This window comes from Cucurbita maxima, unplaced genomic scaffold (genome assembly GCF_002738345.1).
Source record: "Cucurbita maxima cultivar Rimu unplaced genomic scaffold, Cmax_1.0 Cma_Scf00016, whole genome shotgun sequence".
NCBI classification, from domain to species: Eukaryota; Viridiplantae; Streptophyta; class Magnoliopsida; order Cucurbitales; family Cucurbitaceae; genus Cucurbita; species Cucurbita maxima.
Window position 1 is genome coordinate 3,794,411 of NW_019272032.1, and position 26,741 is coordinate 3,821,151.

At 35.3% G+C, this 26,741-nt stretch overlaps 4 protein-coding genes and 1 long non-coding RNA gene across 9 annotated transcripts; 4 read left to right on the forward strand and 1 right to left on the reverse strand.

Annotated features, from left to right (window-relative positions):
• The first annotated feature begins 105 nt into the window (after positions 1-105).
• Positions 106-6,014, forward strand: LOC111491056 (decapping nuclease DXO homolog, chloroplastic). The gene is made up of 13 exons (XM_023139789.1): positions 106-627; positions 1,112-1,350; positions 1,654-1,719; positions 1,837-1,915; positions 2,072-2,151; positions 2,230-2,253; positions 2,641-2,765; positions 3,106-3,322; positions 3,439-3,492; positions 4,263-4,309; positions 4,956-5,040; positions 5,517-5,580; positions 5,746-6,014. Exons 1-13 carry the CDS (start codon positions 267-269, stop codon positions 5,847-5,849), a joined length of 1,545 nt encoding a protein of 514 aa, XP_022995557.1. The 5' UTR covers positions 106-266; the 3' UTR covers positions 5,850-6,014.
• Positions 6,015-7,110: 1,096 nt separating this feature from the next.
• LOC111491059 (casein kinase II subunit beta-1) lies at positions 7,111-11,188 on the forward strand. 3 transcript variants are annotated; one of them, XM_023139794.1, is made up of 5 exons: positions 7,111-7,658; positions 8,379-8,597; positions 9,295-9,404; positions 9,486-9,648; positions 10,702-10,829. In XM_023139794.1, exons 1-5 carry the CDS (start codon positions 7,421-7,423, stop codon positions 10,722-10,724), a joined length of 753 nt encoding a protein of 250 aa, XP_022995562.1. In that variant the 5' UTR covers positions 7,111-7,420; the 3' UTR covers positions 10,725-10,829. The 3 variants fall into 3 exon arrangements, with proteins under 3 accessions (XP_022995562.1, XP_022995560.1, XP_022995561.1); XM_023139792.1 differs by lacking the exon at positions 10,702-10,829 and adding an exon at positions 10,837-11,188 and having other exon boundaries at positions 7,113-7,658; positions 9,486-9,651; XM_023139793.1 differs by lacking the exon at positions 10,702-10,829 and adding an exon at positions 10,837-11,188 and having other exon boundaries at positions 7,114-7,658.
• Positions 11,189-12,610: 1,422 nt separating this feature from the next.
• Positions 12,611-18,663, reverse strand: LOC111491051 (SNF2 domain-containing protein CLASSY 4-like). Of its 3 annotated transcripts, XR_002719659.1 has the most exons (5): positions 18,518-18,663; positions 16,558-18,430; positions 16,169-16,321; positions 13,550-15,563; positions 12,611-13,088 (listed from the first exon to the last, which is right to left on the reverse strand). XR_002719659.1 is itself a non-coding variant. In XM_023139783.1 (3 exons), the coding sequence occupies exons 1-3, from the start codon at positions 18,406-18,408 to the stop codon at positions 13,671-13,673; spliced, it is 3,897 nt and encodes a 1,298-aa protein (XP_022995551.1). In that variant the 5' UTR covers positions 18,409-18,663; the 3' UTR covers positions 13,423-13,670. The 3 variants fall into 3 exon arrangements, 1 of the variants encoding a protein (XP_022995551.1); XR_002719658.1 differs by having other exon boundaries at positions 16,558-18,663; XM_023139783.1 differs by lacking the exon at positions 12,611-13,088 and having other exon boundaries at positions 13,423-15,563; positions 16,558-18,663.
• A 3,962-nt stretch (positions 18,664-22,625) lies between these two features.
• On the forward strand, positions 22,626-25,471 carry LOC111491057 (probable serine/threonine-protein kinase PBL19). Its single transcript, XM_023139790.1, has 4 exons — positions 22,626-23,569; positions 23,752-24,012; positions 24,317-24,439; positions 24,824-25,471. Exons 1-4 carry the CDS (start codon positions 23,231-23,233, stop codon positions 25,193-25,195), a joined length of 1,095 nt encoding a protein of 364 aa, XP_022995558.1. The 5' UTR covers positions 22,626-23,230; the 3' UTR covers positions 25,196-25,471.
• A 299-nt stretch (positions 25,472-25,770) lies between these two features.
• LOC111491064 lies at positions 25,771-26,267 on the forward strand. The gene is made up of 2 exons (XR_002719661.1): positions 25,771-25,948; positions 26,077-26,267. It is a non-coding gene; the product is annotated as an uncharacterized LOC111491064 (long non-coding RNA).
• Positions 26,268-26,741: the final 474 nt, after the last annotated feature.

Below are 26,741 nucleotides of genomic sequence, written 5' to 3' on the forward strand. Positions count from 1 at the left end.
AAGGCCCAATGAGTGAGGGACCGAGTCCACTCACATTGTCAATTTGGCCGACCTGTGAATCAGATTCCCAAAACAAACAAAAAAAAAAAAAAAAAAAAAGGAAGGAGAAGAAACTCTTTGCAGAGGGAAAGGAAAAACCTCTCGAGTCATATTCCACTGAGAGAGGCCGTTCAGTTCCCTCCCATCGAAATCCAACTCTTTTCTGCTCTTAAATTGATCGAAACCATCGCAATTCGTCACCCAGATTGCCGGAGTTTATCCCTCCAATGGATTTCTCCGAGCAAGATGTAGATATATTCGGTGAAGAGTTGGAAAACGAAGGCAACAACGACAACGACAACGATAACCATGACCGTGATGCTGCTCGGTCCTCCTCTCAATCTTCGTCCTCTTCGTCTTCTTCGTCTTCTTCGGATTCTTCATCGTCCAATGCTAGCGATGGAGGCGACAGTAGTAGTGGAGGTAGTGGGAGTGCGAGTAGTGCTGAAGAAGAAGACGAGGAAAAAGGCGAAGAAGTTCAGCAGAATCAAGATAGGGGGCATCTGGGGTATGAGGATAGAGATCTGTTTGGTTCTGATAATGAGGAATATTGTAAAACACTTGCTGCTAGTCCTTATCCTGTGCCAGGTAATTTTAGTTGGGCTAGCTACTGTTTAATTTGTGTACATGTTTAAGAACTTTCCTATTTCGTGTATTCTGCTGGTGTTTTCTGGATATGTTACTGTTCCTCTTTAGGCTACTGTTCTAGTCTGGGTATGAATTTTTGGAGGGAGTAATTGAAACGTTTTCTTTGTTGATTTATTATGTTTAGTATTTTACTCTTAAATCTTTAGTTTGAATTATTCGAAGGGATCTGAAAATTGGAACCATTTCGCAATTTTGGGTTGATTGGGAGGAAATATCGAACTAATTGCTGAACTGGAATGAAAGTAGCATCTATTCACCATCAGTAATTCGAAATATTAAATGGAACAAATGGATTATGTAGTGGCAGCATGATAAATTTAATTTTTATTTTTCTATAGCTATATTACTAGAGAAGTTATCTACAAATGATAGAAGAGTTAGGGGAGAGATTCCCAATTTTCTCAGTTGATTAATTTAATGGCAGTCTTACCTGCGGCAAGGAGTAATAACAACCATGCTAGAGGAACATTTGGGCGAGGTCGTTGGGGGAATGATAGAGGGTCAGGCCTCCTTCCACGGCCTGGACCATTTCCCCAAAGGCATGGTTTTGGTGGCTATGGATCGAAGTTTTCAAATGGGCGTCATGATGAACGCTTCGTCTCAGACATGAAGCTTACTAAAAGTGAAGAAACACTGGCAAGGAAGTGTATTGCTTTTCAGGAGGTATGCATATTGTTTCTTCCTCTACACACATGCACAGATTGACAACATATAGATTCAGAGTAATTTTCTCAAACTGGTTGCTTAAGTGGCTTGTGTCTGTTTGGTAAGTTGTGTATTGGGTGGTGGTGAAAAGACAGTTTTAGTATGGTTTTATGATGTTTTTATTGTATTATGGTTCATAATGCAGTTTGCATTCTATCGTGCTTCATGAGAAGCTAAACTTTTATGGATGCTATCTTTCTGTCATAAAGTTCGTTCATTTATCATTTACAATTGTTTGGCTGATCATAATTTATTCTATAGCCTTGTGAACTTGCTTGCTATAGTCGTGTTGAAGGTGGAGATGTGTACTTTGATGATCGCAGCTTGGTAAGCTAATTAGAGCTTCTTTCTTCATATAATTTTCATGAACTTTCTGTTGTCATATACAAGCTGGTAATGAGGTTTTCTTTTTGCTCATTTTGCTTGTTAATGTGCCATTGCTAGAGACTGTTTAAGCGCTTCATTACTGAAGACATTGGAGCTGATTTGAACGAAGGTTTTGACACTTTTATTGAGAAGAAAGGTATGCAAATTTAAAAAATATTTTGATTTCATTTTTCCTTAAAAGCTATGTATAAGATGGTATGGACATCAAATTGATTCTTTTAGGATCAATATGTTGAAAGAACATTTTTATATGCTTTTCACTATCTTATAACTTTCTCTTCCTTTTATTCAGACCTAGGTTCTCAGGGTTTTGGTGACCTCCTTGCTTGCATTAGGGACAAAAACATTCCTCTTCAAAACATTCATTTTGTGGTGAGCCACATTTTAACTTAAGGATTTTACTTCAATTATCGGTCAATTACTAACAACTTTGCCCTATTGTACTTCCAGACTTTCCGTAACAATCTTAACAAGGTACTTTTGATTATGCTTTGTCCTTTTTTCGCTGCTCAAATACTCCTTTTCTGCTTCTCTTAGAATATCTGTGGGTGTCATGGTTCATCAATGATTATATTCTCCTGATGACAGATATAAGTTGTATAGAGAATTTTATGTTGGTGCTACGTATGAAGTTTTAATTTTAAACTTTTTCGGAATCTACTGGATTTCTCATACAATAGCTGAAGGAAGTCGAGATTTCTTTTTGGTTCTAATAATTCTCATATTCTCCTGATACTAATGACATTGGAATGTGTGAATACATGTTCTTTATTGTCTGGAACTTTTCTTCGGTAACAAATATTTTCTGACTGATTTAGAATGCTCAAGTATCAATGTCATGTTATGCTGCTTTTGATGCAGATATTGGCTACTGCTTATATTCGTCATGAGCCTTGGGAAATGGGTGTGCATAAAAGAAATGGTGTTGTGTACCTTGATGTGCATAAATTACCAGAAAGACCACAAAGTGAATTGGAGCGTCGAAGGTACTAGAGCTTTAATGTGCTTGCTCATGTGTTGGAGGAAGATTTCATAGAACTAATATGAGCAGATGTTGGCATGATCTCATTAGGCTGAGAATTATGAGTATTATAGATGATTGCTGGTAGTGTTTCCAGGTTTGTGGTTATCATACATAAGAATAAAAGAATTAGCTGAATGTTATTCGGCAGAAGCTACAGGTTTCTGTGGTTGGACAATACATACACCTGTTGTTTTGTTTTGGTTTGTTTGCTATTATTCGTTAATTTCTGGACAAAATTGTGCTTTATTTATTCGTTTGTATCAAAAAGTTCTCATAGTGCCTTTGTAACCCTTGTCCTGTAGGTGCTATTGGGGTTACTGTTTTGAGAGCCTTGCGACGGAGGACCCAAGAAGAGGTGATGGAGAAGGGATCCATCATGTAGATGCAAATGCTGAATATTGTGCTGTGATCAAAACCAAATTAGGTGCCCATCGCATCCTGATGGGTGCTGAAATGGATTGCTGTGATTCAACTGATGAGGGAAGGAGGTTTTATGTTGAACTAAAAACAAGTCGTGAGGTTGACATCAATGAAAAAAAATACTATACTACTTAAAATATTTCTTTCATGCTTTAGATTCAGTGTTTGGCCTTGCTCCGATCTTATAACATTTATCTTTACCTTATTATTTGCAGTTGGATCAGCGTACCGAAGAAAAATATGAGAGAGAGAAATTGCTTAAATTCTGGGTATATTTGCACTTCCTGTCTGCTGGGTCGATTAGTGTCTACTTTTGTTATTGACTTTGTAGTTGAAGCATGGGAACTATATATAAAACAAGTACCCACAATCAAGTATAAACAACTTTAACCATTGCTGGCTAGACTCTGGAAACACTGGACTATTAGAGGTCACCATAGCTAAAGACATGAATTTAAGATCCTTATGCGAGAAAAGATGATGCCATTCTTAAGATTTTAGAATAAGAATGAAATCTTCCATGTTACCCTGCTGGTTCCATTTGGGCTTAAAGAAGGTAACAAAATCTTTCATGGAGCTGGGAACTGTGACAAGGGGCGTGATAGATGGCCATTTTTTGTTATTCTTCACATGGGTCCAATACCCTTGACAGTAGGCTGATTTTTGGTGATTCGTACATGGCTTCCGTTTTCTTTTCAGTGTTTGCATAAATGTTGTGTCAGGTGGATGATTGCATGATACAGTTTTAGAACTATCCCGTTGTGTCACTTGGTCTATCCTTGAAAGTTCCAATAGCTGCGTGCACAATGCTCTTTTTCTATGCACTCCATAAAATATTTTCTCTGCAAAAAAGATGATCGATTGATAATTCTAGAGTTTCTTCCCGAAAAAAATTATCTTTGTTCCCTCAAAGATCTTAACTTTTGTCTCTGGATTCATCCAGTTTCTTCCCTTTTACTGTATGAAATGCTTATATAGTCTTTCGTTCCATTCTAAGTACATGCATTGACTTGATTGCATTTTTTTGTTGTTGTTGTAGATACAATCATTCTTAGCTGGGGTACCATATATCATTATCGGGTTCAGGTAATTTATTCATCTAGCTGGACTCTTTTATTTTGGTTGATTGAAGCTATTTGTTAATAGAAAGAAAGTCTGCAGGGTGAGTGGCTCTTTGCTAGGAGATTTTTCTATGGACGTCCCATGGAATTCCTTGCCTCACCGTGTCTTTCATTTCCCTCCTTTTTCTCATGCTAGAAGTAATCAACGAAGTGTCAAGCAAGGGAATGGGTTGAGCTTCTAGTATTTGGTCTTAGCTTGGTGATTGATGGCCACCTACTCATGCCATTTGTGTACCTTCTTGAGACTTTACCCATTTGAAGAACTGACTATACTAGGGTCACGTTACACAGCCTTAAATATCCAAGTCCAAGACTTCTATACTCATCCAGGATAGAGAAATTGTCTTCTGAATAACTTGGTGACTGCAACCCATCCTGAGTTTGTTTCCTTCTGGGGAAAATTGTTATTAAGCAAGCATTTGAAGTTAAATAAAACTAAAGTTGGGTGCTGTTTAAATCTTCCTCATTTACACAAAATATATTAGCATCCCGCAGTTTTTCCTTTTTACTAAGTGATATCATTACCTTGTTGATGCATGAAGTATGTTGTAGGTTTTCGGATTTCATACATCTAGTTTTAATTTTATTCACTGCATCTTCATTTTATGCAGGAATGATGATGGCCAACTAGTCCGCACAGAAAGATTGAGAACTAAAGACATAACACAGAGAGTGAAAATGAAGAACTATTGGCAGGTATTTGATATTTTGGAGGGGAGTTTCTATAGAATTAATCGGATTAGGAAGCCTTAGCCTGGGCTAAGAAAGCTACAAAACTCCCTTCCATTTTAGCCCAAACAGGAGATAAACGTAGTTTCTAAAAGGATAATATTCTCGAAGATAAAGCCGTAACAACATTACATGCCTAAAAAGTAGAAAATACTCTCTTCTACTTAGGGAGGCCCCTGGAACAAAAGTTAAAATATTACCGGAAGGATGATATGTCAAGTCGCATTTTTTCTCAAAGTTTTATGAATTTAGTTGTCTCTGTTTTTCTGTTCTCTGTTTCTTGTAATTTTGTTTCATACTGTTACCTGTCAACTCAAAGAACTAAATAATAATATCATATTTTTTTGTTAATTAAGCTTTGATTTGTATTGTTAACAGAAGTTTGGTACTTCGGTTGTTTTTCTTCTTCCTATCCTTGTGCTCATAATGACAACTGATTGCAGGGAGGAGTCTGTCTGGCCTTTGCTGATGAAGTGTTATGCTGGCTTTATGGAACAGTCAAAGAAAGTAAGTTTGTGTTCTCCACTTCACATTACTCCGATTAGATTGGTTCAATTGGTTGCAGTATATTGCCATGGATCAAGGAACTAATTTCAAAAGCTTCGTCTACTTGTCTAAGATGGCATGGATGAAATAACTAATGTTTCATTCGCTGTCCAATGTTTACTTCAGATGAAGATTACATATTGCAGTTTGCAAATCCTTTCACTCGTTTAGAGCTTCTTCAAGCCTCCTCGTGCCCAGACGCTATCACTCATCACATGGATCTATTGTAGTCTTGTGAAGAACTCCCTCATTATTTCCTGTAAATCTGAAAGTGCAGATTCAAGGTTAAGTTAGCAATCATCTTTCTTTTCAAACTACAGTCGACCCTCATTGTGGTTTATTACACTTCTATGCTTCTTCGCCAATTAAAGTAAAGTTGAGACATGCCTGCCTAAGCTCTCAAGGAAAAAATGCAAAATATTGTATTACCTTACCTAACAGGTTTAACTACCACCCCGTAGGAGAGGAAAAAAATGGAACCAAAAAGGAAGCAAGGAGCTCTATTCTGCAGAGGTATTATAATTATCTTCTTGGGTAGTTTGATTTGATTCCGTGTTATCATGAGATAGAACTCCAAACTCCATTGGCGTTTGATAGATCACTTTTGTAATTGGTTAAGCTGCTGAAACGACCTGTTTCTATCAACAGAAAACAAGAAAATTTCGAATTAAAGTTTTGATCAGTTTTAGACCAAGGAACTTGTTTAGTTGATGATTGTTGAGTTGCTAGAACAAGGCATTTCTAGCCTTTTTGATTTTCTTGATTAAGTTTATGTCTAAATTTGTTCATCCCAAACGAGTAGCCTCATGGTGCAAGGTGTTGAGATGTTTGGAGAAAAGCTTTTGAAATCATAAGAATTTCGTAAATTTCTCCAACCTTTTGGCCTTCAATTCACCTTTTAAATGTTTGCATAAATTTGGTGGTCGTTTTCAGTGGCACTACTACTAGGCTTGGCACGTGAAACATGTTATACCTCTTTTTCTTTCCCTTTTCCTTCTTCATACCATTTTAACTTCAAATAGAAATTAAAAAAAAAATATATATATATATATATATATATATAGCAATATATTAAAATATCCCTATTTTTCAAGTGTTTGGACCAATTTCATCTTATATGAGCCTCATTTCTACTATCAAAACATTTAAATATAATTATTTTAAAAAAATATCACGGTTAATTTGTTAGATTATAATGGTAAAATATATTGCAAACTTTGCTATTTATTTCAACAAAATGTCAGTCTTGAGAGTGGAAGTATTATCACGTAGACAAAATTATATTTTAAATGAAATATCTTAAAAATAAATGCGTCTAAATTTTTATTATGAAAGGTGTATTTTCTTTTAAATAAAGAAAATAAGGTAAAGTTGAAGAGTAATTTATTCAATAATTCAGTCGGAATAAAATTGGATGTATATATCATATATATACACACACACACACACTATAAAAGAGGACGAGTTGTCGCTGCCGATTAATCGTGAACCGTATAGTAAAGTTTAAAAGATTAAATCGTCGCCCTTCTCTTTCGCTGTGTCATTCTTCGTTGAGCTTTTGGAATCCCAGACAGACACAGACCACCATATCTACACATAGATAATGCCTTCTCTGCTCTCTCACTCTTTCTTCTCTCTCCCAGATTCTCTCTAGCAATTCCTCTGCTTCTCAATCCTTCCTCTTCTTCTTCTTCTTCTTCTTCTTCTTCTCCTCCTACGCTCGATTCCCTCTTTCTCCCCATGTTTTTCCCACAGATTTAGCCCCTTCTCCCCCTCTCTTTCCGCCCTACAACCGGCGGCGATGCACCGTGACCGAGGTGCGCTTGCCGGCGCTTCCAAGTTGGAGGTCACTCCTCTCGATCGGAAGCGTATCAACGAGGCTCTCGATAAGCAGCTCGAGCGATCCTCCCCCTCCACTTCTCGCGCGGTCCTTAACGGAAAGGATAAGCCCTCCGCTGCTCAGTCGGTGTTAATGGTGAAGCCGCCGTCTGATCAGAGAGACTCTCGTCCTTCGTCTCTATCTAAGACCAACTGTTCTGGTGGTTCCTCTTTTCCTCTTTGTTTTTGTTTTTCGATTTTTCTTGTCTGTGTTCTATTCGACTTTTTGTTAGTTTGAGCTATTTTTTTCCTCTCGTTTTTTCGTCCTTTGTTCAGATTCGAATTGTGCTTGTTTTCTCTTGCGTGCTTTTGGGAATTTGAGGATCCGATACAGCCTCCTATGGTTTAGATGATTAAAAGTCTGGTTTTCGGGTGTATTGTGTTGACTGATATCAGTGTTTCCAGGCCTTGTGCCTATGAAAGGATGGTTTTGATCACTACCTTTTGCAATAGCGTATACTTCCCATGCCATACTTTGTGGAACGATTGAATACTTGATTAGAATGATTGTTGTTCCCACTAATGAATTCTGACTTTGATTGTTGGCTGATGAGAGGATAGGATAGGCTAAATGTTTGTGTGATTCTTTGTGACATAATTTCATAAATATTGATATAGATGTTATTCAGGTTAGTTTCCAGTCCAACTTTTTCTGTCTTCACCATTCTTCTCTATTATGAAACTAAAACAAATAGCATATTGCTAATTACTCAATTGACAACAGGCAATAAATTATTGACATGCAGAGATAAAAATTATTGAGAACTTATATGCTTTGTTCGTCTGATTGTTTGGTTTTTAAGAGTTAGATAAATTAGTGACAATATGATTTTGTTATGGTTTGTTTATGTTTTGACTTCGAATTTTTGGTATAATTGCAGAAGAGTCTGAGACTGACAGTGAAGATTCAGATGTCAGTGGATCTGATGGTGATGATACATCTTGGATTTCGTGGTTTTGTAATCTGCGAGGAAATGAGTTCTTTTGTGAAGTGGATGATGACTATATACAAGACGACTTCAACCTTTGTGGGTTAAGCAGCCAAGTTCCATACTATGATTATGCTCTTGATTTGATTTTGGATGTTGAGTCCTCTAATGGTATGCTTAATGCATTCTTAAGTATTCTGAAATGTTCTGTTTCGACGCATATCAAAGAAATCATTGATTGAGAAGACAAAGCTAATGCCATTACATGAGAAGTTGTATTTTTGTCTCTCAAAGATACTTTTGGCTGTTAAACATTTTGAAAAGACTTAATTTTGCAACATTGCTTGCTTGACAATGCAAGGGAAGCCATCAATAGGATACTGAAAGTCATGGAACTTTTGAAATCGAGATAGTCATTCCATCCATTTCTTTGGAGATAAAGCTCTAAGTTGGGTTTATTCTCTCTCTCTCTCTCTCTCTCTCTCTCTCTCTCTCTCTCTCTCTCTCTCTCTCGCTATTCGTAAATGTTTGGCCAGCTTGCGTGCACCTTGACCTATTTCATTGGCCATCTGCTTGAACCTACTATATTTGTTGCTACGGAAACTCGTAGAACATTAAATTCTAGCTTGGTGGCTCCGTGCTTTGAACTCATTCTTTCTATCTAAGCGCTTTACTTCTTTCTTTATTTTTCATTTCTCACACTAGGTTCCATGTTGGTTTGTGCTTAATTTCTATAGTAATTATTGTTCTATCATTTGGGGCTTTTGACAGTATCCATTTTCAAAGTTCTTCTATATAAGTATTTGGGCTTCAATCTCCCATTTAGGTGCAGTTGTTACAAATCAATTTGAATGGGTGAAATGTGCAGGTGATATGTTTACAGAGGAACAGAATGAACTAATTGAATCTGCAGCTGAAATGCTTTATGGTCTAATTCATGCGAGATACATATTGACAAGTAAAGGCATGGCTGCTATGGTGAGAATCTTCTTTTGGGTTATGTTTTATTTTTATGCTTATAATGCCAGTGGTCAGAATAATCCATTATGGTCTTCGCAGCTGGACAAGTTCAAGAATTATGACTTTGGGAGATGCCCTAGAGTTTACTGCTGTGGACAGCCCTGTCTTCCTGTTGGTCAATCAGATATTCCTAGAGCAAGCACCGTCAAAATATACTGTCCAAGATGTGAGGATGTTTATTATCCTCGATCGAAATATCAAGGTAGTATCCTTTATTTGCATGATCATCTGTTCAACTACTTTCATGCACATGATACATTTCTTATCAATTTACTGCTACAATCATCCAATTTCTTTGTGTGAGATCTCACATCGATTGGAGAGGAGAACGAAGCATTCCTTATAATGGTGTGGAAACCTCTCTCTAGTAGACGTGTTTTAAAACCTTGAGGGGAAGCTAAGAAGGGAAAGCCCAAAGAGGATAATATTTGCTAGTGGTGGGCTTGGGCTATTACAAATGGTATCAGAGCTAGACACGGGGCGGCGGGCCAGCGAGGACACTAACTCTCAAGGGGGTGGATTGTGAGATCCCATATTGGTTGGAGAGAAGAATCAAGCATTCCTTATAAGGGTGTGGAAATTAAACTTTTCATCGATGTGTAATAAAAAGAGACTAATACTCAAACTATACGATCTTTACATTGGAGTGAAAATGAGAAAATAAATGAAAGCAAAACACATAGAAGTGAAAATGAGAAAATAAATGGAAGCAAAACACAGAAAGTTGCAGCAGGAAGATAAAGATCTATCTTAAAGTTTCTTCATGGTGTTTTCTTTCTGTCTTAAGTTCAGTTTCTCACCTAAAAAGGAAAAAAAAAAAAAAAAAAAAAAACGAAAGACATAGAAAGAAAACACCATGAAGAAACTTCAAGACAAGCGGATTCAAATCTGTCTAACCCGGGAAGATTCTAATCATTCTAATTACCATGGTTGTTTCTTTGAGTTCTTGATAAACTAGATATCCTCCTTAGTTAAGGTCTAGTGGGGAGTTATTCTTGAACGTTTAGTTTTAAGTCTTGTTCCTTCAGAATCCTATCAAAAAATTTACTCAAGAATAATTTGTTACTAATCGAGTAATCCGAAGAACTGTCAGTTTGTGGTATCCCTATTGGTGGGAGGATGTTTTAGCGATCAGTTTGTCCTATGCCTGCAGGTTGAATTTGACTAATAGGAAATGGCAATTTGTCGATTTGACATGAAAGTTACACTCTACTCGGTGTTTATTTTACGTGAAACTGAAGTTGTCGGTTTTCAGGTTTTGTAGCACATGCATTTTAAAGCGCACACAATACATGTTTTGAATCACTGAATTGCATGGAAGTCTTTGTAAATGATGAGAATTCAGTTTAGATAGACAGCAGTCTTCACAAGTTTCTTTAACTCTATATAGACATTGATGGAGCTTACTTCGGAACTACATTTTCTCACCTCTTTCTGATGACATATGGACACCTTAAGCCGCAAAAAGCCATTCAGAGCTACGTTCCGAGAGTGTTTGGATTCAAGATCCACAAGCCATGAAACTGAAACTGAAACTTAAAAGCTTTCACTTGGGTGAGTTCTATGCATCTCGGACATACTTTGAGAGTTAGTGTAGCTCTGCCTCCTATGAGAATACTTTGAGAATTATCTGCGTCTGAATGTTATAATGAAGCATTCGTCTACCCCTTGTGAATGGAGGTGCCAATTCTCATGATGATGGCTCCTATTTGGTGAGCTTCTTTAGGATCTCCACACACCCCGCCCACGCCCCCCCCAAAAAAAAAAAAAAAAAAAAAAAACTCTTTTTGGTAGGTTAAGTATGGAGATTACTTTCTTGTTTAATCTGCTTCTGCACCTAACAGTTTTATTAATTCAAATATAGCTTTATCACTCTTCGTTCTATTGTTTGTCTTCTGAGAATTTGTTCGACACAATATGAATATCTTTTTGAAAGATGGAAATTGCTTCGTTTTTTCAAAGGAGTATTACGTGGGCATGGAGTCAAATGTTTGATCTTTCAAGAGATGTTAACTAGTAATAAAGAGAAGGTAAGTTCTAGTATGTTTTACCAAGATGAACTATGCTTTAAAGTCATTATTTACAATATTTTTTTACCGTACAAGTTCTCTATTCTTCCGTCTTTAGAATTGTCTTTATTTAATTCTAGGGACTCCACCCTCTGTTAAATGGTAGCATCCACCCAACTTCAAGCTCTATTGCTTCGATAATTCGATGAAAAATACATGCATAATAGAGAGGATGGGAATGGAATCTTATTCTAAATTCTAGTTAGTTGACCATAACATCAAATGACCGATAGTAACTCAGACAATTGAAAGCACATTCTCAACCTTAATGTCATCCCCCACTTCAAGGGATCAAACTTCAACGAATTCAGTATATTCCTATCAACAATCGATTTTTTTTTTATCAATATATATGTGTGTATATATATATATATATATAATAATTATTATTATTCTTTTAAATTATAAATTCACCAAAAAAAAATTATACTAAAAAGTATTTAATAAAACACATGTGAGGGAGAGATTTCCTCCACAGGAATATGGGATTTCACACCTTTTGTGAACATATTTTACCAAAATTAAAATAATGAAAATTAAAAAAGTACTTTTTCAAATTTCAGACCTTTTTTAACCTGAGAAGATAGGTTCTTAAACTATAGAGACCAAATAAACCTTTTCTTAAAAATTTAAAGAGAAAATATACCAACTAAACCTATTCTTAAAAATTCAAATATTTTGTCTCTTTGAATTTTTAAGAAAAGGTTTATTTGGTCGAGAACCTATCTTCTCAGGTTAAAAAAAATTTGAAAACGGACTTTTGTGGTCTCTATTAGTTTGAGAATATATATATATTTCCTTTTTTTTTTTTTTTTTTTTTGGTAGGTTGACTATTCTTCAACTTTTAGAAGACTAATTAGTTCATTCACAAACAAAATATAAAACTGAATTTTCATTTTAAGTTCAATAGGTGATAACAATTTAATAGATCAATCAGGCTTCCAGCTCAACTGTTTGTTTACTATTTTTTTCTTTATTTAAATACTCAACTCAATTTATTATATGAATGAATTGAAATTGCATCCAAATTTACAACAAAAATCTCTATAAAAAAAAAGAAAAAAAAGAAAAAAGAAGCTATAACAAGGTAAGGGCCAAGTCGAGAATACCATTCAAGAACAGCCTTCCAGTCACTTGTATAATCATCAAAAGGTTGTAGTTACACCATAATGCCACGAATATCTCTACTTTTATTCGAAGTTAATATCAATATTAAGGGGAAAACAACATATAGAAGAACCTCTGTTAGCATTTCCTTTTCACAGCAGCTTTTTCAGTTAAAACTAACTAAACTTGTGTATTCTATTTCTAACTAAACACTTTCCAAGATTCTGTAGTTTCTTTTGGGTAACTTATCCAAACGAAACTACAGTTCTTCGCTGTACATTGAGAAGTGAGACCAAAAAATTCATATAATATTTAACTGGCTGCTTCAAAAAATTAAGCACTCCATAAAAGACGGGGCAAAAAATGGCTTTTACCCCCATCTAATGGATCCATAAAAAAAATAAATACGAGTTAGTAGTGCTTACGACCAATTCTGGCGCATCGTCGCAAGAAAGGCCACAAAAATCTGCAATATAAACAGGAAGACAGACAGATTTTCAGTGTTGCAGATGGTAGAAACCCAGGGTAAGGGCATGTTTGATAACTATTTAATATTTTCTTTTGTTCGCCTATGAAATTGAGTAACTCAATTTCCTTCAAACTAGTAACTACAACCGGTTAGCCATATTTGATAACCATTTAATTTTTTTTTTTTTGTTCGCCTACGAAAATTAAGTTCGTAAATACTCGATTTCTTTCAAACTAGTAACTACAACCAGTTAGCCATGTTTGATAACACCATTTAATATTTTCTTTTGTTCGCCTACGAAAATTAAGTTCGTAAATACTCAATTTCCTTCAAACTAGTAACTACAACCAGTTAAAATAGGCAAAGGCAAAGTGATATCTAAACAAATCTAAAGAGCTCAAAACTAATATAAAAGTAAAAATAGGTAAAATGATTGGTAAATTGAGAGTCGGGATTACCAGTGTCCAAAAGTACCACGGCTCAATAACTGTCTGTCTGCCAAGCTTCCGAAAGGGAATCGAACTTGAAAACAAAGGATGAGAGCATCAGGTTCCAGACATGGTGATAACATTTTCAGTCCTAGTCTGCCGGGCCAAAATTCCCATTCATGCTGGACTGCTTTGATTGGTACGCTATCTTTTCGAATATATTTTTAAGCTTTTCATGTTGAAGAACTGCTTCCAAAATTCTGTCATCCAGATCTGTGGATGATACTTTTACTTGATTACTGCCCTGTTCAGGAGAGAAAACTAACTCAGACAACCGATCTTTTTTCATTTGTCGACTGTATTTTTCCTCTTCCCTTGTCCCAGAGGCAATGAGATGATACACATAAACAACTTTTTTCTGGCCAAGTCTAAATGCACGGCATACAGCTTGCCTTTCCACTGAAGGATTCCATACAACATCAAGTAAAACTACCCTTGAAGCCCCAACAAGGTTTATACCTTCTGAGCAAGCCTTTGTTGATGCAAGCAACACCCGAACCTCACTTGTCGGATCGTTAAATGTATTTATCAATGCTTGTCGCTTCTTTATATCACGCTTTCCATCCATATGAAATACCTCTACCCCTTCATTCCAATTAAAATGAAACTTAAGATTCTCATCTATAAAGGACAATGGTTCAATGTATTGGCTGAAAACCAAAACTTTCTCATTCAAAGCTTCACTCAGACGTATAATTTCGAGGAGAAACTGTATTTTCACTCCTAGTTCAGGATTCAATCTAACCTTCTCTAACATTTCCTTGTCGATATCAAAATCTTCTTTATCACATTTCAGTTTCAGGGAAGGGTGTACGGATATCAAGGACTCAGCATATTCCACCTCAAAAGAATTGTTCCCTACTATGCTTTCAAGATAACTTTTCTGCAGCTCTGCTGGCCGTAATATAACTATAGATTTCCTCAACCCCGGAAGCTTCTCACGTAGGATGTTGCCCCTGTATACATGCACAAACGGACTGATCAAGGCTCTGATTTCTCTCAATTCCGGACTTTCCGGCAAGTTTTCAGTTCTGTCGATGGAACTAATCAAAAGGTCCCATTTTCCTCTTGAGATATGTTTCGGGCGTCCACGCTTCTTATCTGGGCATTCATTACCTCCAGACTTACATGCATCTGCAAAGTTTGGCCTCGCCAACCTTAGTGTATTAGAAAACTCAGTAAAATTATTCTGGAATGGTGTTCCGGAGAGAATGATGCGCCTTTCTGTTTTAATTTTAGACAAGGCCATCCAAATAAGACTATCATCGTTGCGTGGTATGTGCCCTTCATCAAAGACAACAAGACCAGGAAGCTCCAAAAGGACATTCCTTACTTTATCACATTTCGTATTCTTCCGAACTCCTGCAAGTCTCTCAAACAATCTGTAACTAACTCCCAAAATGCTTTTCTCCTTTTTCCAGGAAAGCAGTTTTACAAGCCGTACATTCTCCACAGTTTGTCCTGATGGAGAAGCTTGCATCAAGAACTTAAGAGCTGAAAAATTCTCCTTGAGAGTGAAGTCTCGCTTATTCAGGTTATGAAAGGGAATGCCAACCTTCCACTTCAAAAACTCCTCTTCCCAGGTAAGGAGCATGCTGCTAGGTGCAATAATTATAGGCCGGCATGTTGGATTTAGTTCCATGTATGTCTGAAGAAAAACAATTGTTAGACGAGTTTTTCCTGTTCCAGGAGCATGTGATACAATGCATCCACTCCCATTGTTTGAGCTGTTTATGTTTCTTAACTCATCAAGATAAATTCCTCCAGCTATATTTTCCCAAATAAATTCAAACCCTTCACGCTGATGTGGATACATGCTCTCCCTTATACCGGGAATGATATCCCACACTGTACGTCCAACATGATATTGTGAATCAGATATGTCATGGGGGTCACGATCAAATTCCTGTTGAAGGTCATCAAATCTAACGTGCTCAAATGAGCCAGATTCCCTCTTATGCGACTTTCCAGATGGATTTGTACCCTGGAAGACATCAATAAGCTGTGAAGTCAACAAGCACATACTAACGACAGAACAATACATTATCTCACATCCAAGAATTTATTTATTAAAAAAAAACACAAAGATTGAGTTTTTAAAAGAAGAAGAAGAAGAAAGAGGATGTTTCAATCAGCAATGCAAACTATTTTTCTAACGTAATGAATGCAAGAAGTTTCAAACAAACACATCTAGATGCCACTTGACAAGACAAAATCAGATCCAACGCACATTAACATCAAGGAATGAAAAATGGTTGATGCCTACTCATTCAACTATATTTCAATATGAAAGCATCCACAAAGACATTACTTCATCGAATATGTGCAAGGAAAGCAAATAATAATAATTAAAGTGATATCGCTCGAACCCTCTTAAAAGCCAGTTTTGTAGAATCAAACATAGAAAGCAAATAATAATAGTTACATTAGATTTGCTGTCCAGTCATTTACTGATTACTCATATAAAAGCATAATCTAAAGAAGAAAAAGAAAGTGCAAAAACTCACAAAAGAATATACATGATACACAGAAAAAGAAGATACTTTTCAGAACTACGTACATAAATAAACAGAGAGGTAGACGACTCACAAAAGAAGGTAGAATATCTTTGATTTCCAATTTGACATATGAACAACGTGTGCATCTAAGTCCGATTTGTTCATCAAGTATCAGCTGATGATCCCCACGAAGACAAAGATCCGCTTGGTCAAGCTTTGAAAGAAAGGCATCTTCATTTTCAACCTGCAAATCATTACGAATCACTTACTTCACAATTTATAGTCATATAACCATTTGTAACAGAGAATTGGAGAATAGCAGTTGAGTAGCATCAATAAAGTGTAACCGCTTCCTAAATAAGAGCAAAAGAGAGGGGGAATATCTATATTGAATAGAACTTGTCAACCTATTTGTGCAACTATATTAATGCTATAATAACACATAACAAGCTTTAATCCAATGCTACAGAAAGGACCTACTGTAATAGAATCCACCGCACCAATCTCGCTGGATCTGAGAGCAAAGTCAAGCTCAGCCCACAGTTTATCCATTTCTTTTTCTTCCTCTAACCTCTCTGGAAGATGTGGTTCCTCAAATCTAAAATTGAACTTCAAAGGAAGAGGCATCTCAGGACAATGGGAGAGTGGACTTGTACGAGAATCTAAATCATCTGAAGGCAGTTCTTTGTCTGCAACTATGGAATCTACAAGAATATTGAAAACATCAAGATTTTTGCAGGCACTGTGGCCTTTTGTTTTGATAATACTATCAAACTCATGGAAATTCTTTGGGTGAACCTTCTGAAAATCTTCACAGTCTTCACTCCGTTTGTGTTTATCTGTTTCAGGAGAACTTTTACTATCCCAAAGTTTACTACCCCCATGAAAATTCTCAACCTTGTTTGTATGATCATCATTTTTTTCTGATAAGATAACATCATCACTTTGATTGTTGAACTGAGTTCTCTTTTTAATACCACTACTCCAGGCTCTTGGCTTGTAAATTCCATCATCAGCAGTACGATCACGATCATGATCACGAACACTATCACGACCTCGACCACGACCACGACCACGACCACGACCACGATCACGATCACGAGCTCGACCATGACCACGATCACTATCGCTATCGCTATCGCTATCGTTATCGCTGTCATTGTCACTATCACAAGAATCTCCACTGTCATGCCTTGACGAAGAATGTATTTCTTTCTCATTGCCCTCAAAGTCTGACCCTTCCTCATCAATACAGAGTGGCTGACTGACAGTTCCAAGATCATTATTTATCTTTTTAACCTTCCAAACGTAGCGTGAACGGGTTCTTCGTGCAACACAATTCACCTGCTGCTCACGAACCTTAGCATTTCCATTTTCATAATCAAAGTTATGACCGTCCTTGTCAAGATCAGACAATATGTCCAATCCATAAGCTTTACACCTCTTTAGTCCACCTTCAATAACTTTCATCCTCTTCCTGCTTTCCATTCTTTCCCTTCTACTTCCTGCTTCTACACAGCAACTTCCATTATTTTCCACGTTTTCTGAACTACTAGAGGACTCTGAAATTGACTCTTCTGATTCTTCTAATTCATAATTCTCGTCACTCAATTCATCAGACTTCTCTTCGTTTGATGATGCTCCCGATTCAGTGGACTCATCTACAGCATCATCAGGACAACACGCGGGCTCAGTGCTGTACGAGCAACCTCCACTCTCAAAGCCATTAGAATTCAAGCAATTACTTTCTCCCATGCTTTTATTTGGAGATATCTCTAAAGCACCCTTTCCCTTGCCAGATGAAATCAAGCCACTACTACCATCTTCGTTATCCAAATCAAGGCAAGTGAAATCCCCGCCCTTCGCAGCAGCAGCAGCTGACTTAGAAATCGAACAGTTCGAATTCACAGAATCAAAACCCTCCTCCTCGTCAAGAAAAATCACCTCATTCTCTAAATCGATTACATCAACATTCCCTTTCATACCAAATCCTTTCACATTCTTCAACCCCGAACTCTCAGAACCTACAAATGTGACCGAATCCCCACCTTCTCTACCAAACGTAACAGCATCAATCTCCTCGACGCTCTCCTCCTTGCTATCAACACTTATAGCCACTTTTTCTACCTCCATTCGACGATTAACACTACAATTTTCAGAAGCATTAACCCACTTGCCTCGATCACGAAATCCTCCGCTCGAAAATTGACCTCGAACATTGTTACTAGCGGAATCCCTGCTCTTCTTCCTACGTTTCTTCCTCTGCTCCAAATGCTCCTCTCTAGCCATTGCTCGCCTCAGCCTCGTTCTCTTCGCTACGGAGTCCACCATCTTCACGTAAGCCCCAAATAAACTAAAAAATCACGCAAATAGTTCGCAGAAACGGAATGGAATCGGTTGAAGCAGGAAATCACAATAAAATCATTAGAACTGTTCATACGAATTGAGCGGGAAGCGTGTGTCTGAGTGTGATAGAGAAAGAGAACCGACGAAGAGGCGCGAGACGGGCGCGAAGAGAATTAGTGCATGGTGAGGGAAGACTGAAGTAGAGGAATCGACGATTTTTTTACTTTACGAATTGCGTTACTGTTACCAATTACTACTGATTTAAAGCACCATTTTCATTCTTTTACTATATATTATATATATATATATATCATCATTAATACTTTTGAGTTTTCTTTTTTGGAATTTATTTAGTTTTAATTCCTCTCTCTTTGCCTCTTTTTTTATTTTATTCTTTTTCCTATTCAAATAACAAAATAAATCAATATTTTTTTCCCTTATTTTAATTTTTAAATATTATATTTTTTAAAAATTACACAAAATTATATAATATCGTCACATGTCCAACAATGGTTCCCTTTGTCGGTTCACAAATCACATTATTCACGCTCATTGACCATTCAAGATAAATATAAGGTAACACGGCTGGCCACATTGTCGAATTCGAATCCCATGCACCAATGATGTAAAAAAGAGATCGAGATTCCAGGTCATTGAAGACCTTATCCAGAAGAGTTATCAAATGTTTTAGACCTTTATTTTGTTTTTTTTTTTAAATATTTTTTTATTCTTATCCAAATTAATTAAAACAAAATTTATTGTTCCTAGTTTTCAAACTTAAAACTTTAATATATATATATATATATATATATATATATGAAACTTGGAAGTAGTATTTGTATAGAAATAATTTTAGAATATAAAATCAAAATACATTAATTTGTTGGTATAAATTACCAAAAATTCCAAACAAATCCTAACAAACTATTTTATTAATTTATATTTGACGTCATGCACTCTGCCTCTCCGATTCTCCTCTTTGATATATAATTTCCTTTTTAGAGGAAAAAAAAAGAAGAAAAGAAATCTGATAAGATATTTATTTCCGTTTAATGGAATATAGTCTCATAATTGAAGCTTAATTAAAGAAAAAATAGATGCTATTAATAAATAAGTATTGTAATTAAAATTATAATTTGGCCTTTTAAGTTTTCCTTATTTTGTTTTATATTTCCTTTTATAATTTTTTAATATTTCCAATTTAGTAACGGGACATAAAAGGAACGAGGTCTAGTTCCATTTTAGAAGACGAGATAGCAAAAATAGAAATCAAGAAACTCTCATAAGAATCGCTTAAACATAATTATAATAAATATATTTGACTTGTCTACTACATATAAAAATAATTATTATAAATTAAAAATATAGCTAAACACATGTGCTAAATTCCCTAGGTATCTTAGTTGCAATGCTATCAAAATTAATCATATAAAAAAGAAAGACTTTGCCTTATACACAATAATGATCATTTCATTAAAAAAAACATTTCGCTTCTATCACTAAGTTATAAATATTATATTATTTCATTAACATCACATCACGGCATGCTTCATTAAAACCATATATTATAATTTGATTGGAAAATGACGCATTCTCTATCAACTTTTAGAAGAAATTCAATTGTCGTTTCACATTTGTTGACTCAAATACATGGAAAAGTTTCTACACGCAAATGTCATAAATAGTATACTTGACTCTACATGTAAAATAATAAATTTATACTTCAAGTACGACCAAATTTGCTTTAAAGTTGAGCCGTTCAAATCTCTCATTTTATGTGTGGTAGAAACTTCACATGAGTGTGGTCAATATATTTTGTTAATTTAACCTAACGTGACTTGATGGCACCAAGGTGAATATAGTAAAAATAGATAATATACTAATTATCATTCAAAAGGTCGATAATTTAATCCTCTAATTCTCCAATCACTCTAGAATTTAAATCGAATGTTGACCCATTCTTTATCCACAATTTCTATACGACGAGAAGAAAAAATGTTTTAAAATATAAACAACAGAAGAAAAAAAAAACCAGCCAAAGGGTATATTTTGTCAATTTTCACACAAGGGGAGAAATCTTGAGTTTTATGGTACAACAACAAAGCTGTTCTGTTTGTCGTTGAGAAATTGTGGTTTCTGTTCTGTCTGATACCAGCCCACAGACAACATAAAATCCTGCAAAACACCCTTTTTGTTTTGCTCGGCCAATTTATTTCCAGCTGTAATGACTAGATACAATATTTTCAGAATCTTGCTTTGATATCATTTGTAATAGTTCAAACTCACCACTAATAAATATTATTTGATTTTGCATTTACATATCATCGTCAGTTTCACGATTTAAAAAACGCGTATATTCTCAAAACTTCTATTAAAAGTGTTTCGTTAAATTATGGAGAAAGCATATTGTCAACAAATTAGACTTTTCATTTTCCAATGCACAAAAGTTCTCAACTGGTCAAACAATTTGCGAGCTAAGTCCGCTATCTCAGGCATATCCATTTAAATTGACCAATGTTTTATTTTTCTAAACATTATTTTACTTTTTTAATATATATATAACATATTAATATTAAAAAGAATATAGCTGAAAAAGCAAAACATTTTTTTTCAAACACTTCAGTGTATTTCTCTAATTTTTTAAATTTTAAATTATGTCATGATCTGATCAAGTAACATACGTAGTTGCTCACGTTAAAAGATCATTACTAGTTTAATAGAGTCAAGCCTAATAATTGTATGAGTTCATTGTTTACATATTTTAATAAAATTATTTAAATATTTTAAAAATAAAAATATATAATTATTTTAGAAATAAATATTTAGATATTTTATAAATTGTCTAGTCTTGGACTCTCCATCCTACTAATTTTTTCATTCCAACAAATCAAAGTGTAGTTAAAGAGTCTTCGGTAATCTCTTATTGATTGTTTTAATAAAAGTACGAGTGTTTCTCATAAAAAGTTTGGTGAGAAGAACAAAACATTCATTGTAAAGGTGTAAAAACCTCTAATTGAACACGTTTTAAAACTTTGAGGGAAAGCCTAGAAAGAAAAGTCTAAAGAGGACAATATCGTGGGTTTGGGCTGTTACAAATAATATCAAAACCAGACATCGGGACAGTGTACCAGGAAGGATGCTAAGCTTCCAATGGGGTGGATTGTGAGATCCCACATTGATTAACGAAAATAATGAAACACTTTTTACAAAGGTGTGTAAAATCTCTTCATACTAGACGCGATATAAAACCTTGAAAAGCCCATAAAAGACAACATATGGGGTTGTTACACTCCTCTTGTTCCACGTGTTTCGGGGCTATTAAAAATAAAACTTGGTACTTATCTACCTATAATTTAAGATTTAGGAAGAAATTGTGGTCATATTTTACACATTTAAATATAATAATTACAAAAGTGATTAATATATTTGAATAGGTATAGGCTACATGGATTAACTATATAATAATAATGCCATGATTTGTAAATAAATCTAAAAGAAATTAGAAAAATGGTGGCCAACTTCAAGGAATACCTTCAATAATTTAAAATTAGTCTAAGTAATTAGGTGGGGTTTTTATAGCTGTTTTCCATAAATTAATATAAAAATTTTGGAGGAAAATAAGAGGGAGAATATTTCCTTGCACGCAACTAGTTTTCTTTAACGTTTAATTTATATATTTAATTATACTAAATATTCCTTAATTTTGGAATATTTTTCAATTATGTTAGTCAATCTGAACAATAAATTCAAAATTGATTAAAAATATTTTTGAGAATTGACGCAACAATAAAAAGTATTTTTTAAAATTATTTGAAATATAATGGATTATATATATTAAGGTTATAAGATTGATATCTTGTCTTTAATGCATTTATTTTTCTTTTAAGTTTTAACATTTTAAAAAAAAAAATACTGAGTTGGCAACTTTTTCCATGATATAATAATTTTGGGTAGACAAAAAAAAATTAAAAATTTTATAATAAATTAATCTCTATATTTAAAATTTATAACGATTTAATTGTTGGATGATAAAAGTCTCACATTATTAGATCATCGTGAATTTATAATATAAAAATTTTTAAAAATTTCAAGTTAAATTATTATTTTTTAAGAAAAGAGTTATTATGGTCGAAATCAATGTCTAAATATCTAAATACACAACTAACATGGAATTTAATAACTAATTGTTGATTTTTTAGAAAGGAAAATCAGAGGAAAAGGGACGCATGTGAAAACGGCGACTTTTCGTCAAAGGAAGCCGAAGGGAATCCTGTTTTAACCGCCATGCGTCGCTTGCTTGGTGCATTTGGCCGCTCGAATTCGTGGAAACCATACCAAATTCTTAAAAGGTCTTCTTCTTCTTCTTCTTTTTCTTCTTCTTCTCATAGTCTTTGTTAGATTTACGTGTACAGTTTTGATTCAGTTCCATAGCTTTGTCTGTCTAATGGATCGATCTTTTCTCCCGTTTTGTTCACGACAAATCCTTATTTGATCAAACCCTGTTTTTTTTCCATTTCAAGCTCTCTGCTGTTCCGCATCTGGAATTTCTCTACCTTTTTGAACCGTTTACACGATTGTTTGTCGGTTTTTGATTTTTCGGTCTGTAGTTTTCTTGGCATCCAAGTTTCTGCTTGGATTTTCCTCGGTTGATTGATTTGTGAACATAATTTCTGCTTTGGGATTGATAATACCGTAACCAATTTGACTTTGTTGGGCTTTTGGAACTCTGTACTGGGTGCTCTTGTCTGCAACTTTTTGTTTTCCACGAGTGAATTGCGGAGAGTTTCATTTTTCGGGAGTTTTGAGTATGGGTTGTTTCTTCAATTTTAATCGTAAAAAGAAGATCAAAAGAGGAGCAGGACCGACTAAGGAATCGAATCAAAGGAACAAATCGGATCGTGTGATTGATGCATTTGAATCGTTGCCTACGCCCCGGAGCATACCTGAGTTGTACAAAGAGAAGGAGCATACTCTTAGAGCCTTTACTCTCGAAGAGCTCAAAATTGCGACGAATGGGTTCAGTAGGTCGCTTAGGATTGGAGAAGGTGGCTTTGGGAGTGTATATAAGGGGAAAATAAGGCTCGAAGGTGATCAGGGAGAGGAAACCATAGTTGCTATCAAGAGGCTTAAGCCAAATAGCACACAGGTATATTCAAATTCTTTGCCTTTGTTAGTCTTTAGTTGCCTAAGGAGCTTAAACAGGGCTGAAGATGATTGATTATTCTATTATTTTCCAATGTTTTTAGTTGCTAGTTAAGGAGCTTAAACAGGGTTGAAGATGATCGATTAATATTAATTTCATAACGTTATTTTCTTCTTTTGTTCAAGGGTCATAAACAATGGCTTGCAGAAGTTCAATTTCTTGGTGTTGTTAGTCATCCAAACCTGGTAAAACTTTTGGGATACTGTTCAGAAGATGGAGAAAGAGGGATCCAAAGACTGTTAGTGTATGAATTCATGTCTAATGGAAGCCTAGAAGATCATCTCTTTAGCAGGAGTACGACTCATTTGACTTGGAAAACTAGGCTACAGATTATCCTTGGTGCAGCTCAAGGATTGGCTTATCTACACGAAGGATTAGAAGTTCAGGTACAATCTGACTTCTACTTGTTTGATTTATTTAGGGACCCCATCATTCTTTTGATGCATTTGAACCATAATTATCATCTGATGTTTGCATCAATCAAGGTTTCATGCTTGTGTTGCCTTTGTTTCATTTGGTTATGCCCTCTTGAAGTGCTAATGCGCATTTCATTTTGAACAACTAATGTCGAGTTTCATATGCTCTTTTGCCGCGTGTATAGACTGTCGTTTATTCAATTTCTTTCTGTATTACATAATTTTCAAAATTTTCCTGGTAAATTGATGTATTTTGCTTTCTCTGCATTGAAAGGTGATATATCGGGACTTCAAATCGTCAAACGTGCTATTGGATGAAGAATTTTCTCCTAAACTTTCGGACTTCGGGCTTGCTAGAGAGGGGCCAACTGGTGATCACACGCATGTGTCCACTGCAGTAAGTTCCCGACTTATCGAGTTCATGCTAGTCTTCAAGAAAGGCCATTTTTAGCTTGCTGCAATATGTGGCTAGCTTTCTATTTCATGTTTAAAAATAAAAGCCTCTGTTAACATCTCTAACAAAAGCTTGTAATAATAGTATTCCAAGGAACTAGACACCAGTTATCTTAAAATGCATAATATTTCTCAATGTAGTTTTGACATAGGAATTTTGCGACTTTACCTTTAAGAATTGGGAAAATTGAAACATGGCAGTGTTTTTGAGTCGAGTTCCTTTGCCTTCGATTTCTGATTAACTTGGATGAGTTATATGAAAATAGGCATGTATGGTGAAGTTTGATGACTTTATAAAGCTGATTTTTGCTGGTTGCACAACGATCAGGTGGTTGGGACATATGGATATGCAGCACCCGAATATGTTGTCACAGGACATCTAACAATGCAAAGTGATATATGGAGTTTTGGAGTAGTTCTATATGAGATCCTCACAGGCAGGCGGGTTCTCGAACGAAACCGCCCCACGGTGGAGCAAAAGCTACTCGAGTGGGTTAAACAGTTTCCTGCAAACAGCAGAAGGTTCAAGACAATAATGGATCCTCGGCTTCAAAACCAGTATAAACTGGCTGCAGCTCGAAAAGTTGCCAATCTAGCCAATCAATGTCTCAACAAGACTGCAAGAGATCGGCCAACGATGTCGAAAGTCGTCGAAATCCTGAAACAAGCACTAGAAGAGTCCGAGAAGGATCGTGTTTGAGGATTCCTGTTAATCATCTGGGTTTTTACTGCAAAAAACTGAAATGGTTGAAATGGTTGAGGTATCACTTTTTTGTATGAAAGCTTAGTGGCGGTGCCTCCCCTTTTGACGTTTGCTCTTCATTCATCGTCTTTAAGATTAGAATATGAGCGGGAAGATTAGGCGATTGATTGATTTTGATTGGTTGCTGGTTTGAGATGCAATTTTTTTTTTTTTTTTTTAATTTTATTATTATTATTTTTTAGTATCAGATTCAAAGTTTCTTGAAGTACAGAATATAAAAAATTTAATTTATTTTATGATTTAATTGTCCAGGCCCTTTACAAATGGTTTAATTTATTTTAATACAGGTGGATTAGCATATAATAATATGGTATAGTGGATAAGGTGCACTAAGTTTTGTGGGACGATTTATGGCTTCTCCAACATTTTAATTAGAGGTTACATAGGTCTGTCAATAATAAAATAAAAATAATTAGTTTAAAGAAATTATTTTATTAAAAATTACTATAAAAAATATTTTATGATACTTATTTAAAGCCCAACATTATTGGGCCTAAAGTATTTAAAGCCCAAAACATAATTAGAGCCGAACATTAACCTCTTTTCTTCTCACCATCTCATTCGGTGAAAACCTGAGGCATGCATGAGTCCTGAATTGGGCGGAAATTCTCCAGAGATTGAGATGGAGAAATCCTTCACTCTGATTCAGACCATTGCATCTGTTGGAGCTTTCTCTGCGATTTCCTTCTAGTGCGAATTTATTTCTCATTTTCACTTCTTGATCCATTGTGCGTGAATTTGGTCGCGATTTCTTCTCTGGATTTTGTAACTCATTCATCTTCCTTCATTTTTGTTTGCTAGGTTTTCATGTTTGGAAGAGAGTCTGCTCGAAAAGACTGGGGAGATTTGATTGAAGATCTACGCCGTGGAATCTCCTACTGCGATTCTTCTTTTGCAACTCCTCATTCTCGACCTGGCACTGTATGTCCTTTCCTTCAATATGTTTTGGTAGTGATTTTGGATGAACTAACGTTCGGAAGCTATTAATCTTACTGTTCTCTTGCTTTTACTGATCGATGTGATTATGTCGTAGAAATTTAGTCTGGATTAATGAGCAACAGATTTTAACTTAATAGGCAATTGGAAGTAATACAGAGAGGCATGTTCCTCGTCATCTCGGTGGTTTCCTCTTGTTTGTTTTTCCGTTCTTCAGTAAATCCTCATTGATCCTCGTAAATAAAAGAAAGACAACTGAAAACCAATTCAAACCTTGACACTCATCTCCAGCAGAAAGATTCTGAGATAAGTAAGAGATATAAAAACGATACTGTAACAAGTGACAAGTATATTATCCCTCCTGAACAAAAAGAAAACATGGGATGCGTAAGTAAACAAATAGGATATGCCTCCTTAAATTTAAATATAAAGCAAGAACTGACTAAGGCCGAGACTTAGGTGATCAGAGTTAGCAACTGAGATTATAAATAACAAAGAAGTATATATAGATAAAGTTGTATGACTTATTTTGATTTAAATTGCATCC

Bases quoted from the DNA above. Each gene is read 5' to 3' on its own strand.
- LOC111491057 (XM_023139790.1), top strand. From the start codon at position 23,231: ATGGGTTGTTTCTTCAATTTTAATCGTAAAAAGAAGATCAAAAGAGGA. The intron at 23,570-23,751 runs GTATATTCAAAT...CTTTTGTTCAAG, and splicing joins TTAAGCCAAATAGCACACAG to GGTCATAAACAATGGCTTGC. The intron at 24,013-24,316 runs GTACAATCTGAC...CTGCATTGAAAG, and splicing joins ACGAAGGATTAGAAGTTCAG to GTGATATATCGGGACTTCAA.
- LOC111491051 (XM_023139783.1), bottom strand. From the start codon at position 18,408: ATGGTGGACTCCGTAGCGAAGAGAACGAGGCTGAGGCGAGCAATGGCT. The intron at 16,322-16,557 runs GTAGGTCCTTTC...AATGATTTGCAG, and splicing joins GTGCGGTGGATTCTATTACA to GTTGAAAATGAAGATGCCTT. The intron at 15,564-16,168 runs GTGAGTCGTCTA...GATGTCTTCCAG, and splicing joins AAGATATTCTACCTTCTTTT to GGTACAAATCCATCTGGAAA.
- LOC111491059 (XM_023139792.1), top strand. From the start codon at position 7,421: ATGCACCGTGACCGAGGTGCGCTTGCCGGCGCTTCCAAGTTGGAGGTC. The intron at 7,659-8,378 runs GTGGTTCCTCTT...GTATAATTGCAG, and splicing joins ATCTAAGACCAACTGTTCTG to AAGAGTCTGAGACTGACAGT. The intron at 9,652-10,836 runs GTATCCTTTATT...AACTCTATATAG, and splicing joins TCGATCGAAATATCAAGGTA to ACATTGATGGAGCTTACTTC.
- LOC111491056 (XM_023139789.1), top strand. From the start codon at position 267: ATGGATTTCTCCGAGCAAGATGTAGATATATTCGGTGAAGAGTTGGAA. The intron at 1,351-1,653 runs GTATGCATATTG...TTTATTCTATAG, and splicing joins AGTGTATTGCTTTTCAGGAG to CCTTGTGAACTTGCTTGCTA. The intron at 3,493-4,262 runs GTATATTTGCAC...TTGTTGTTGTAG, and splicing joins AGAAATTGCTTAAATTCTGG to ATACAATCATTCTTAGCTGG.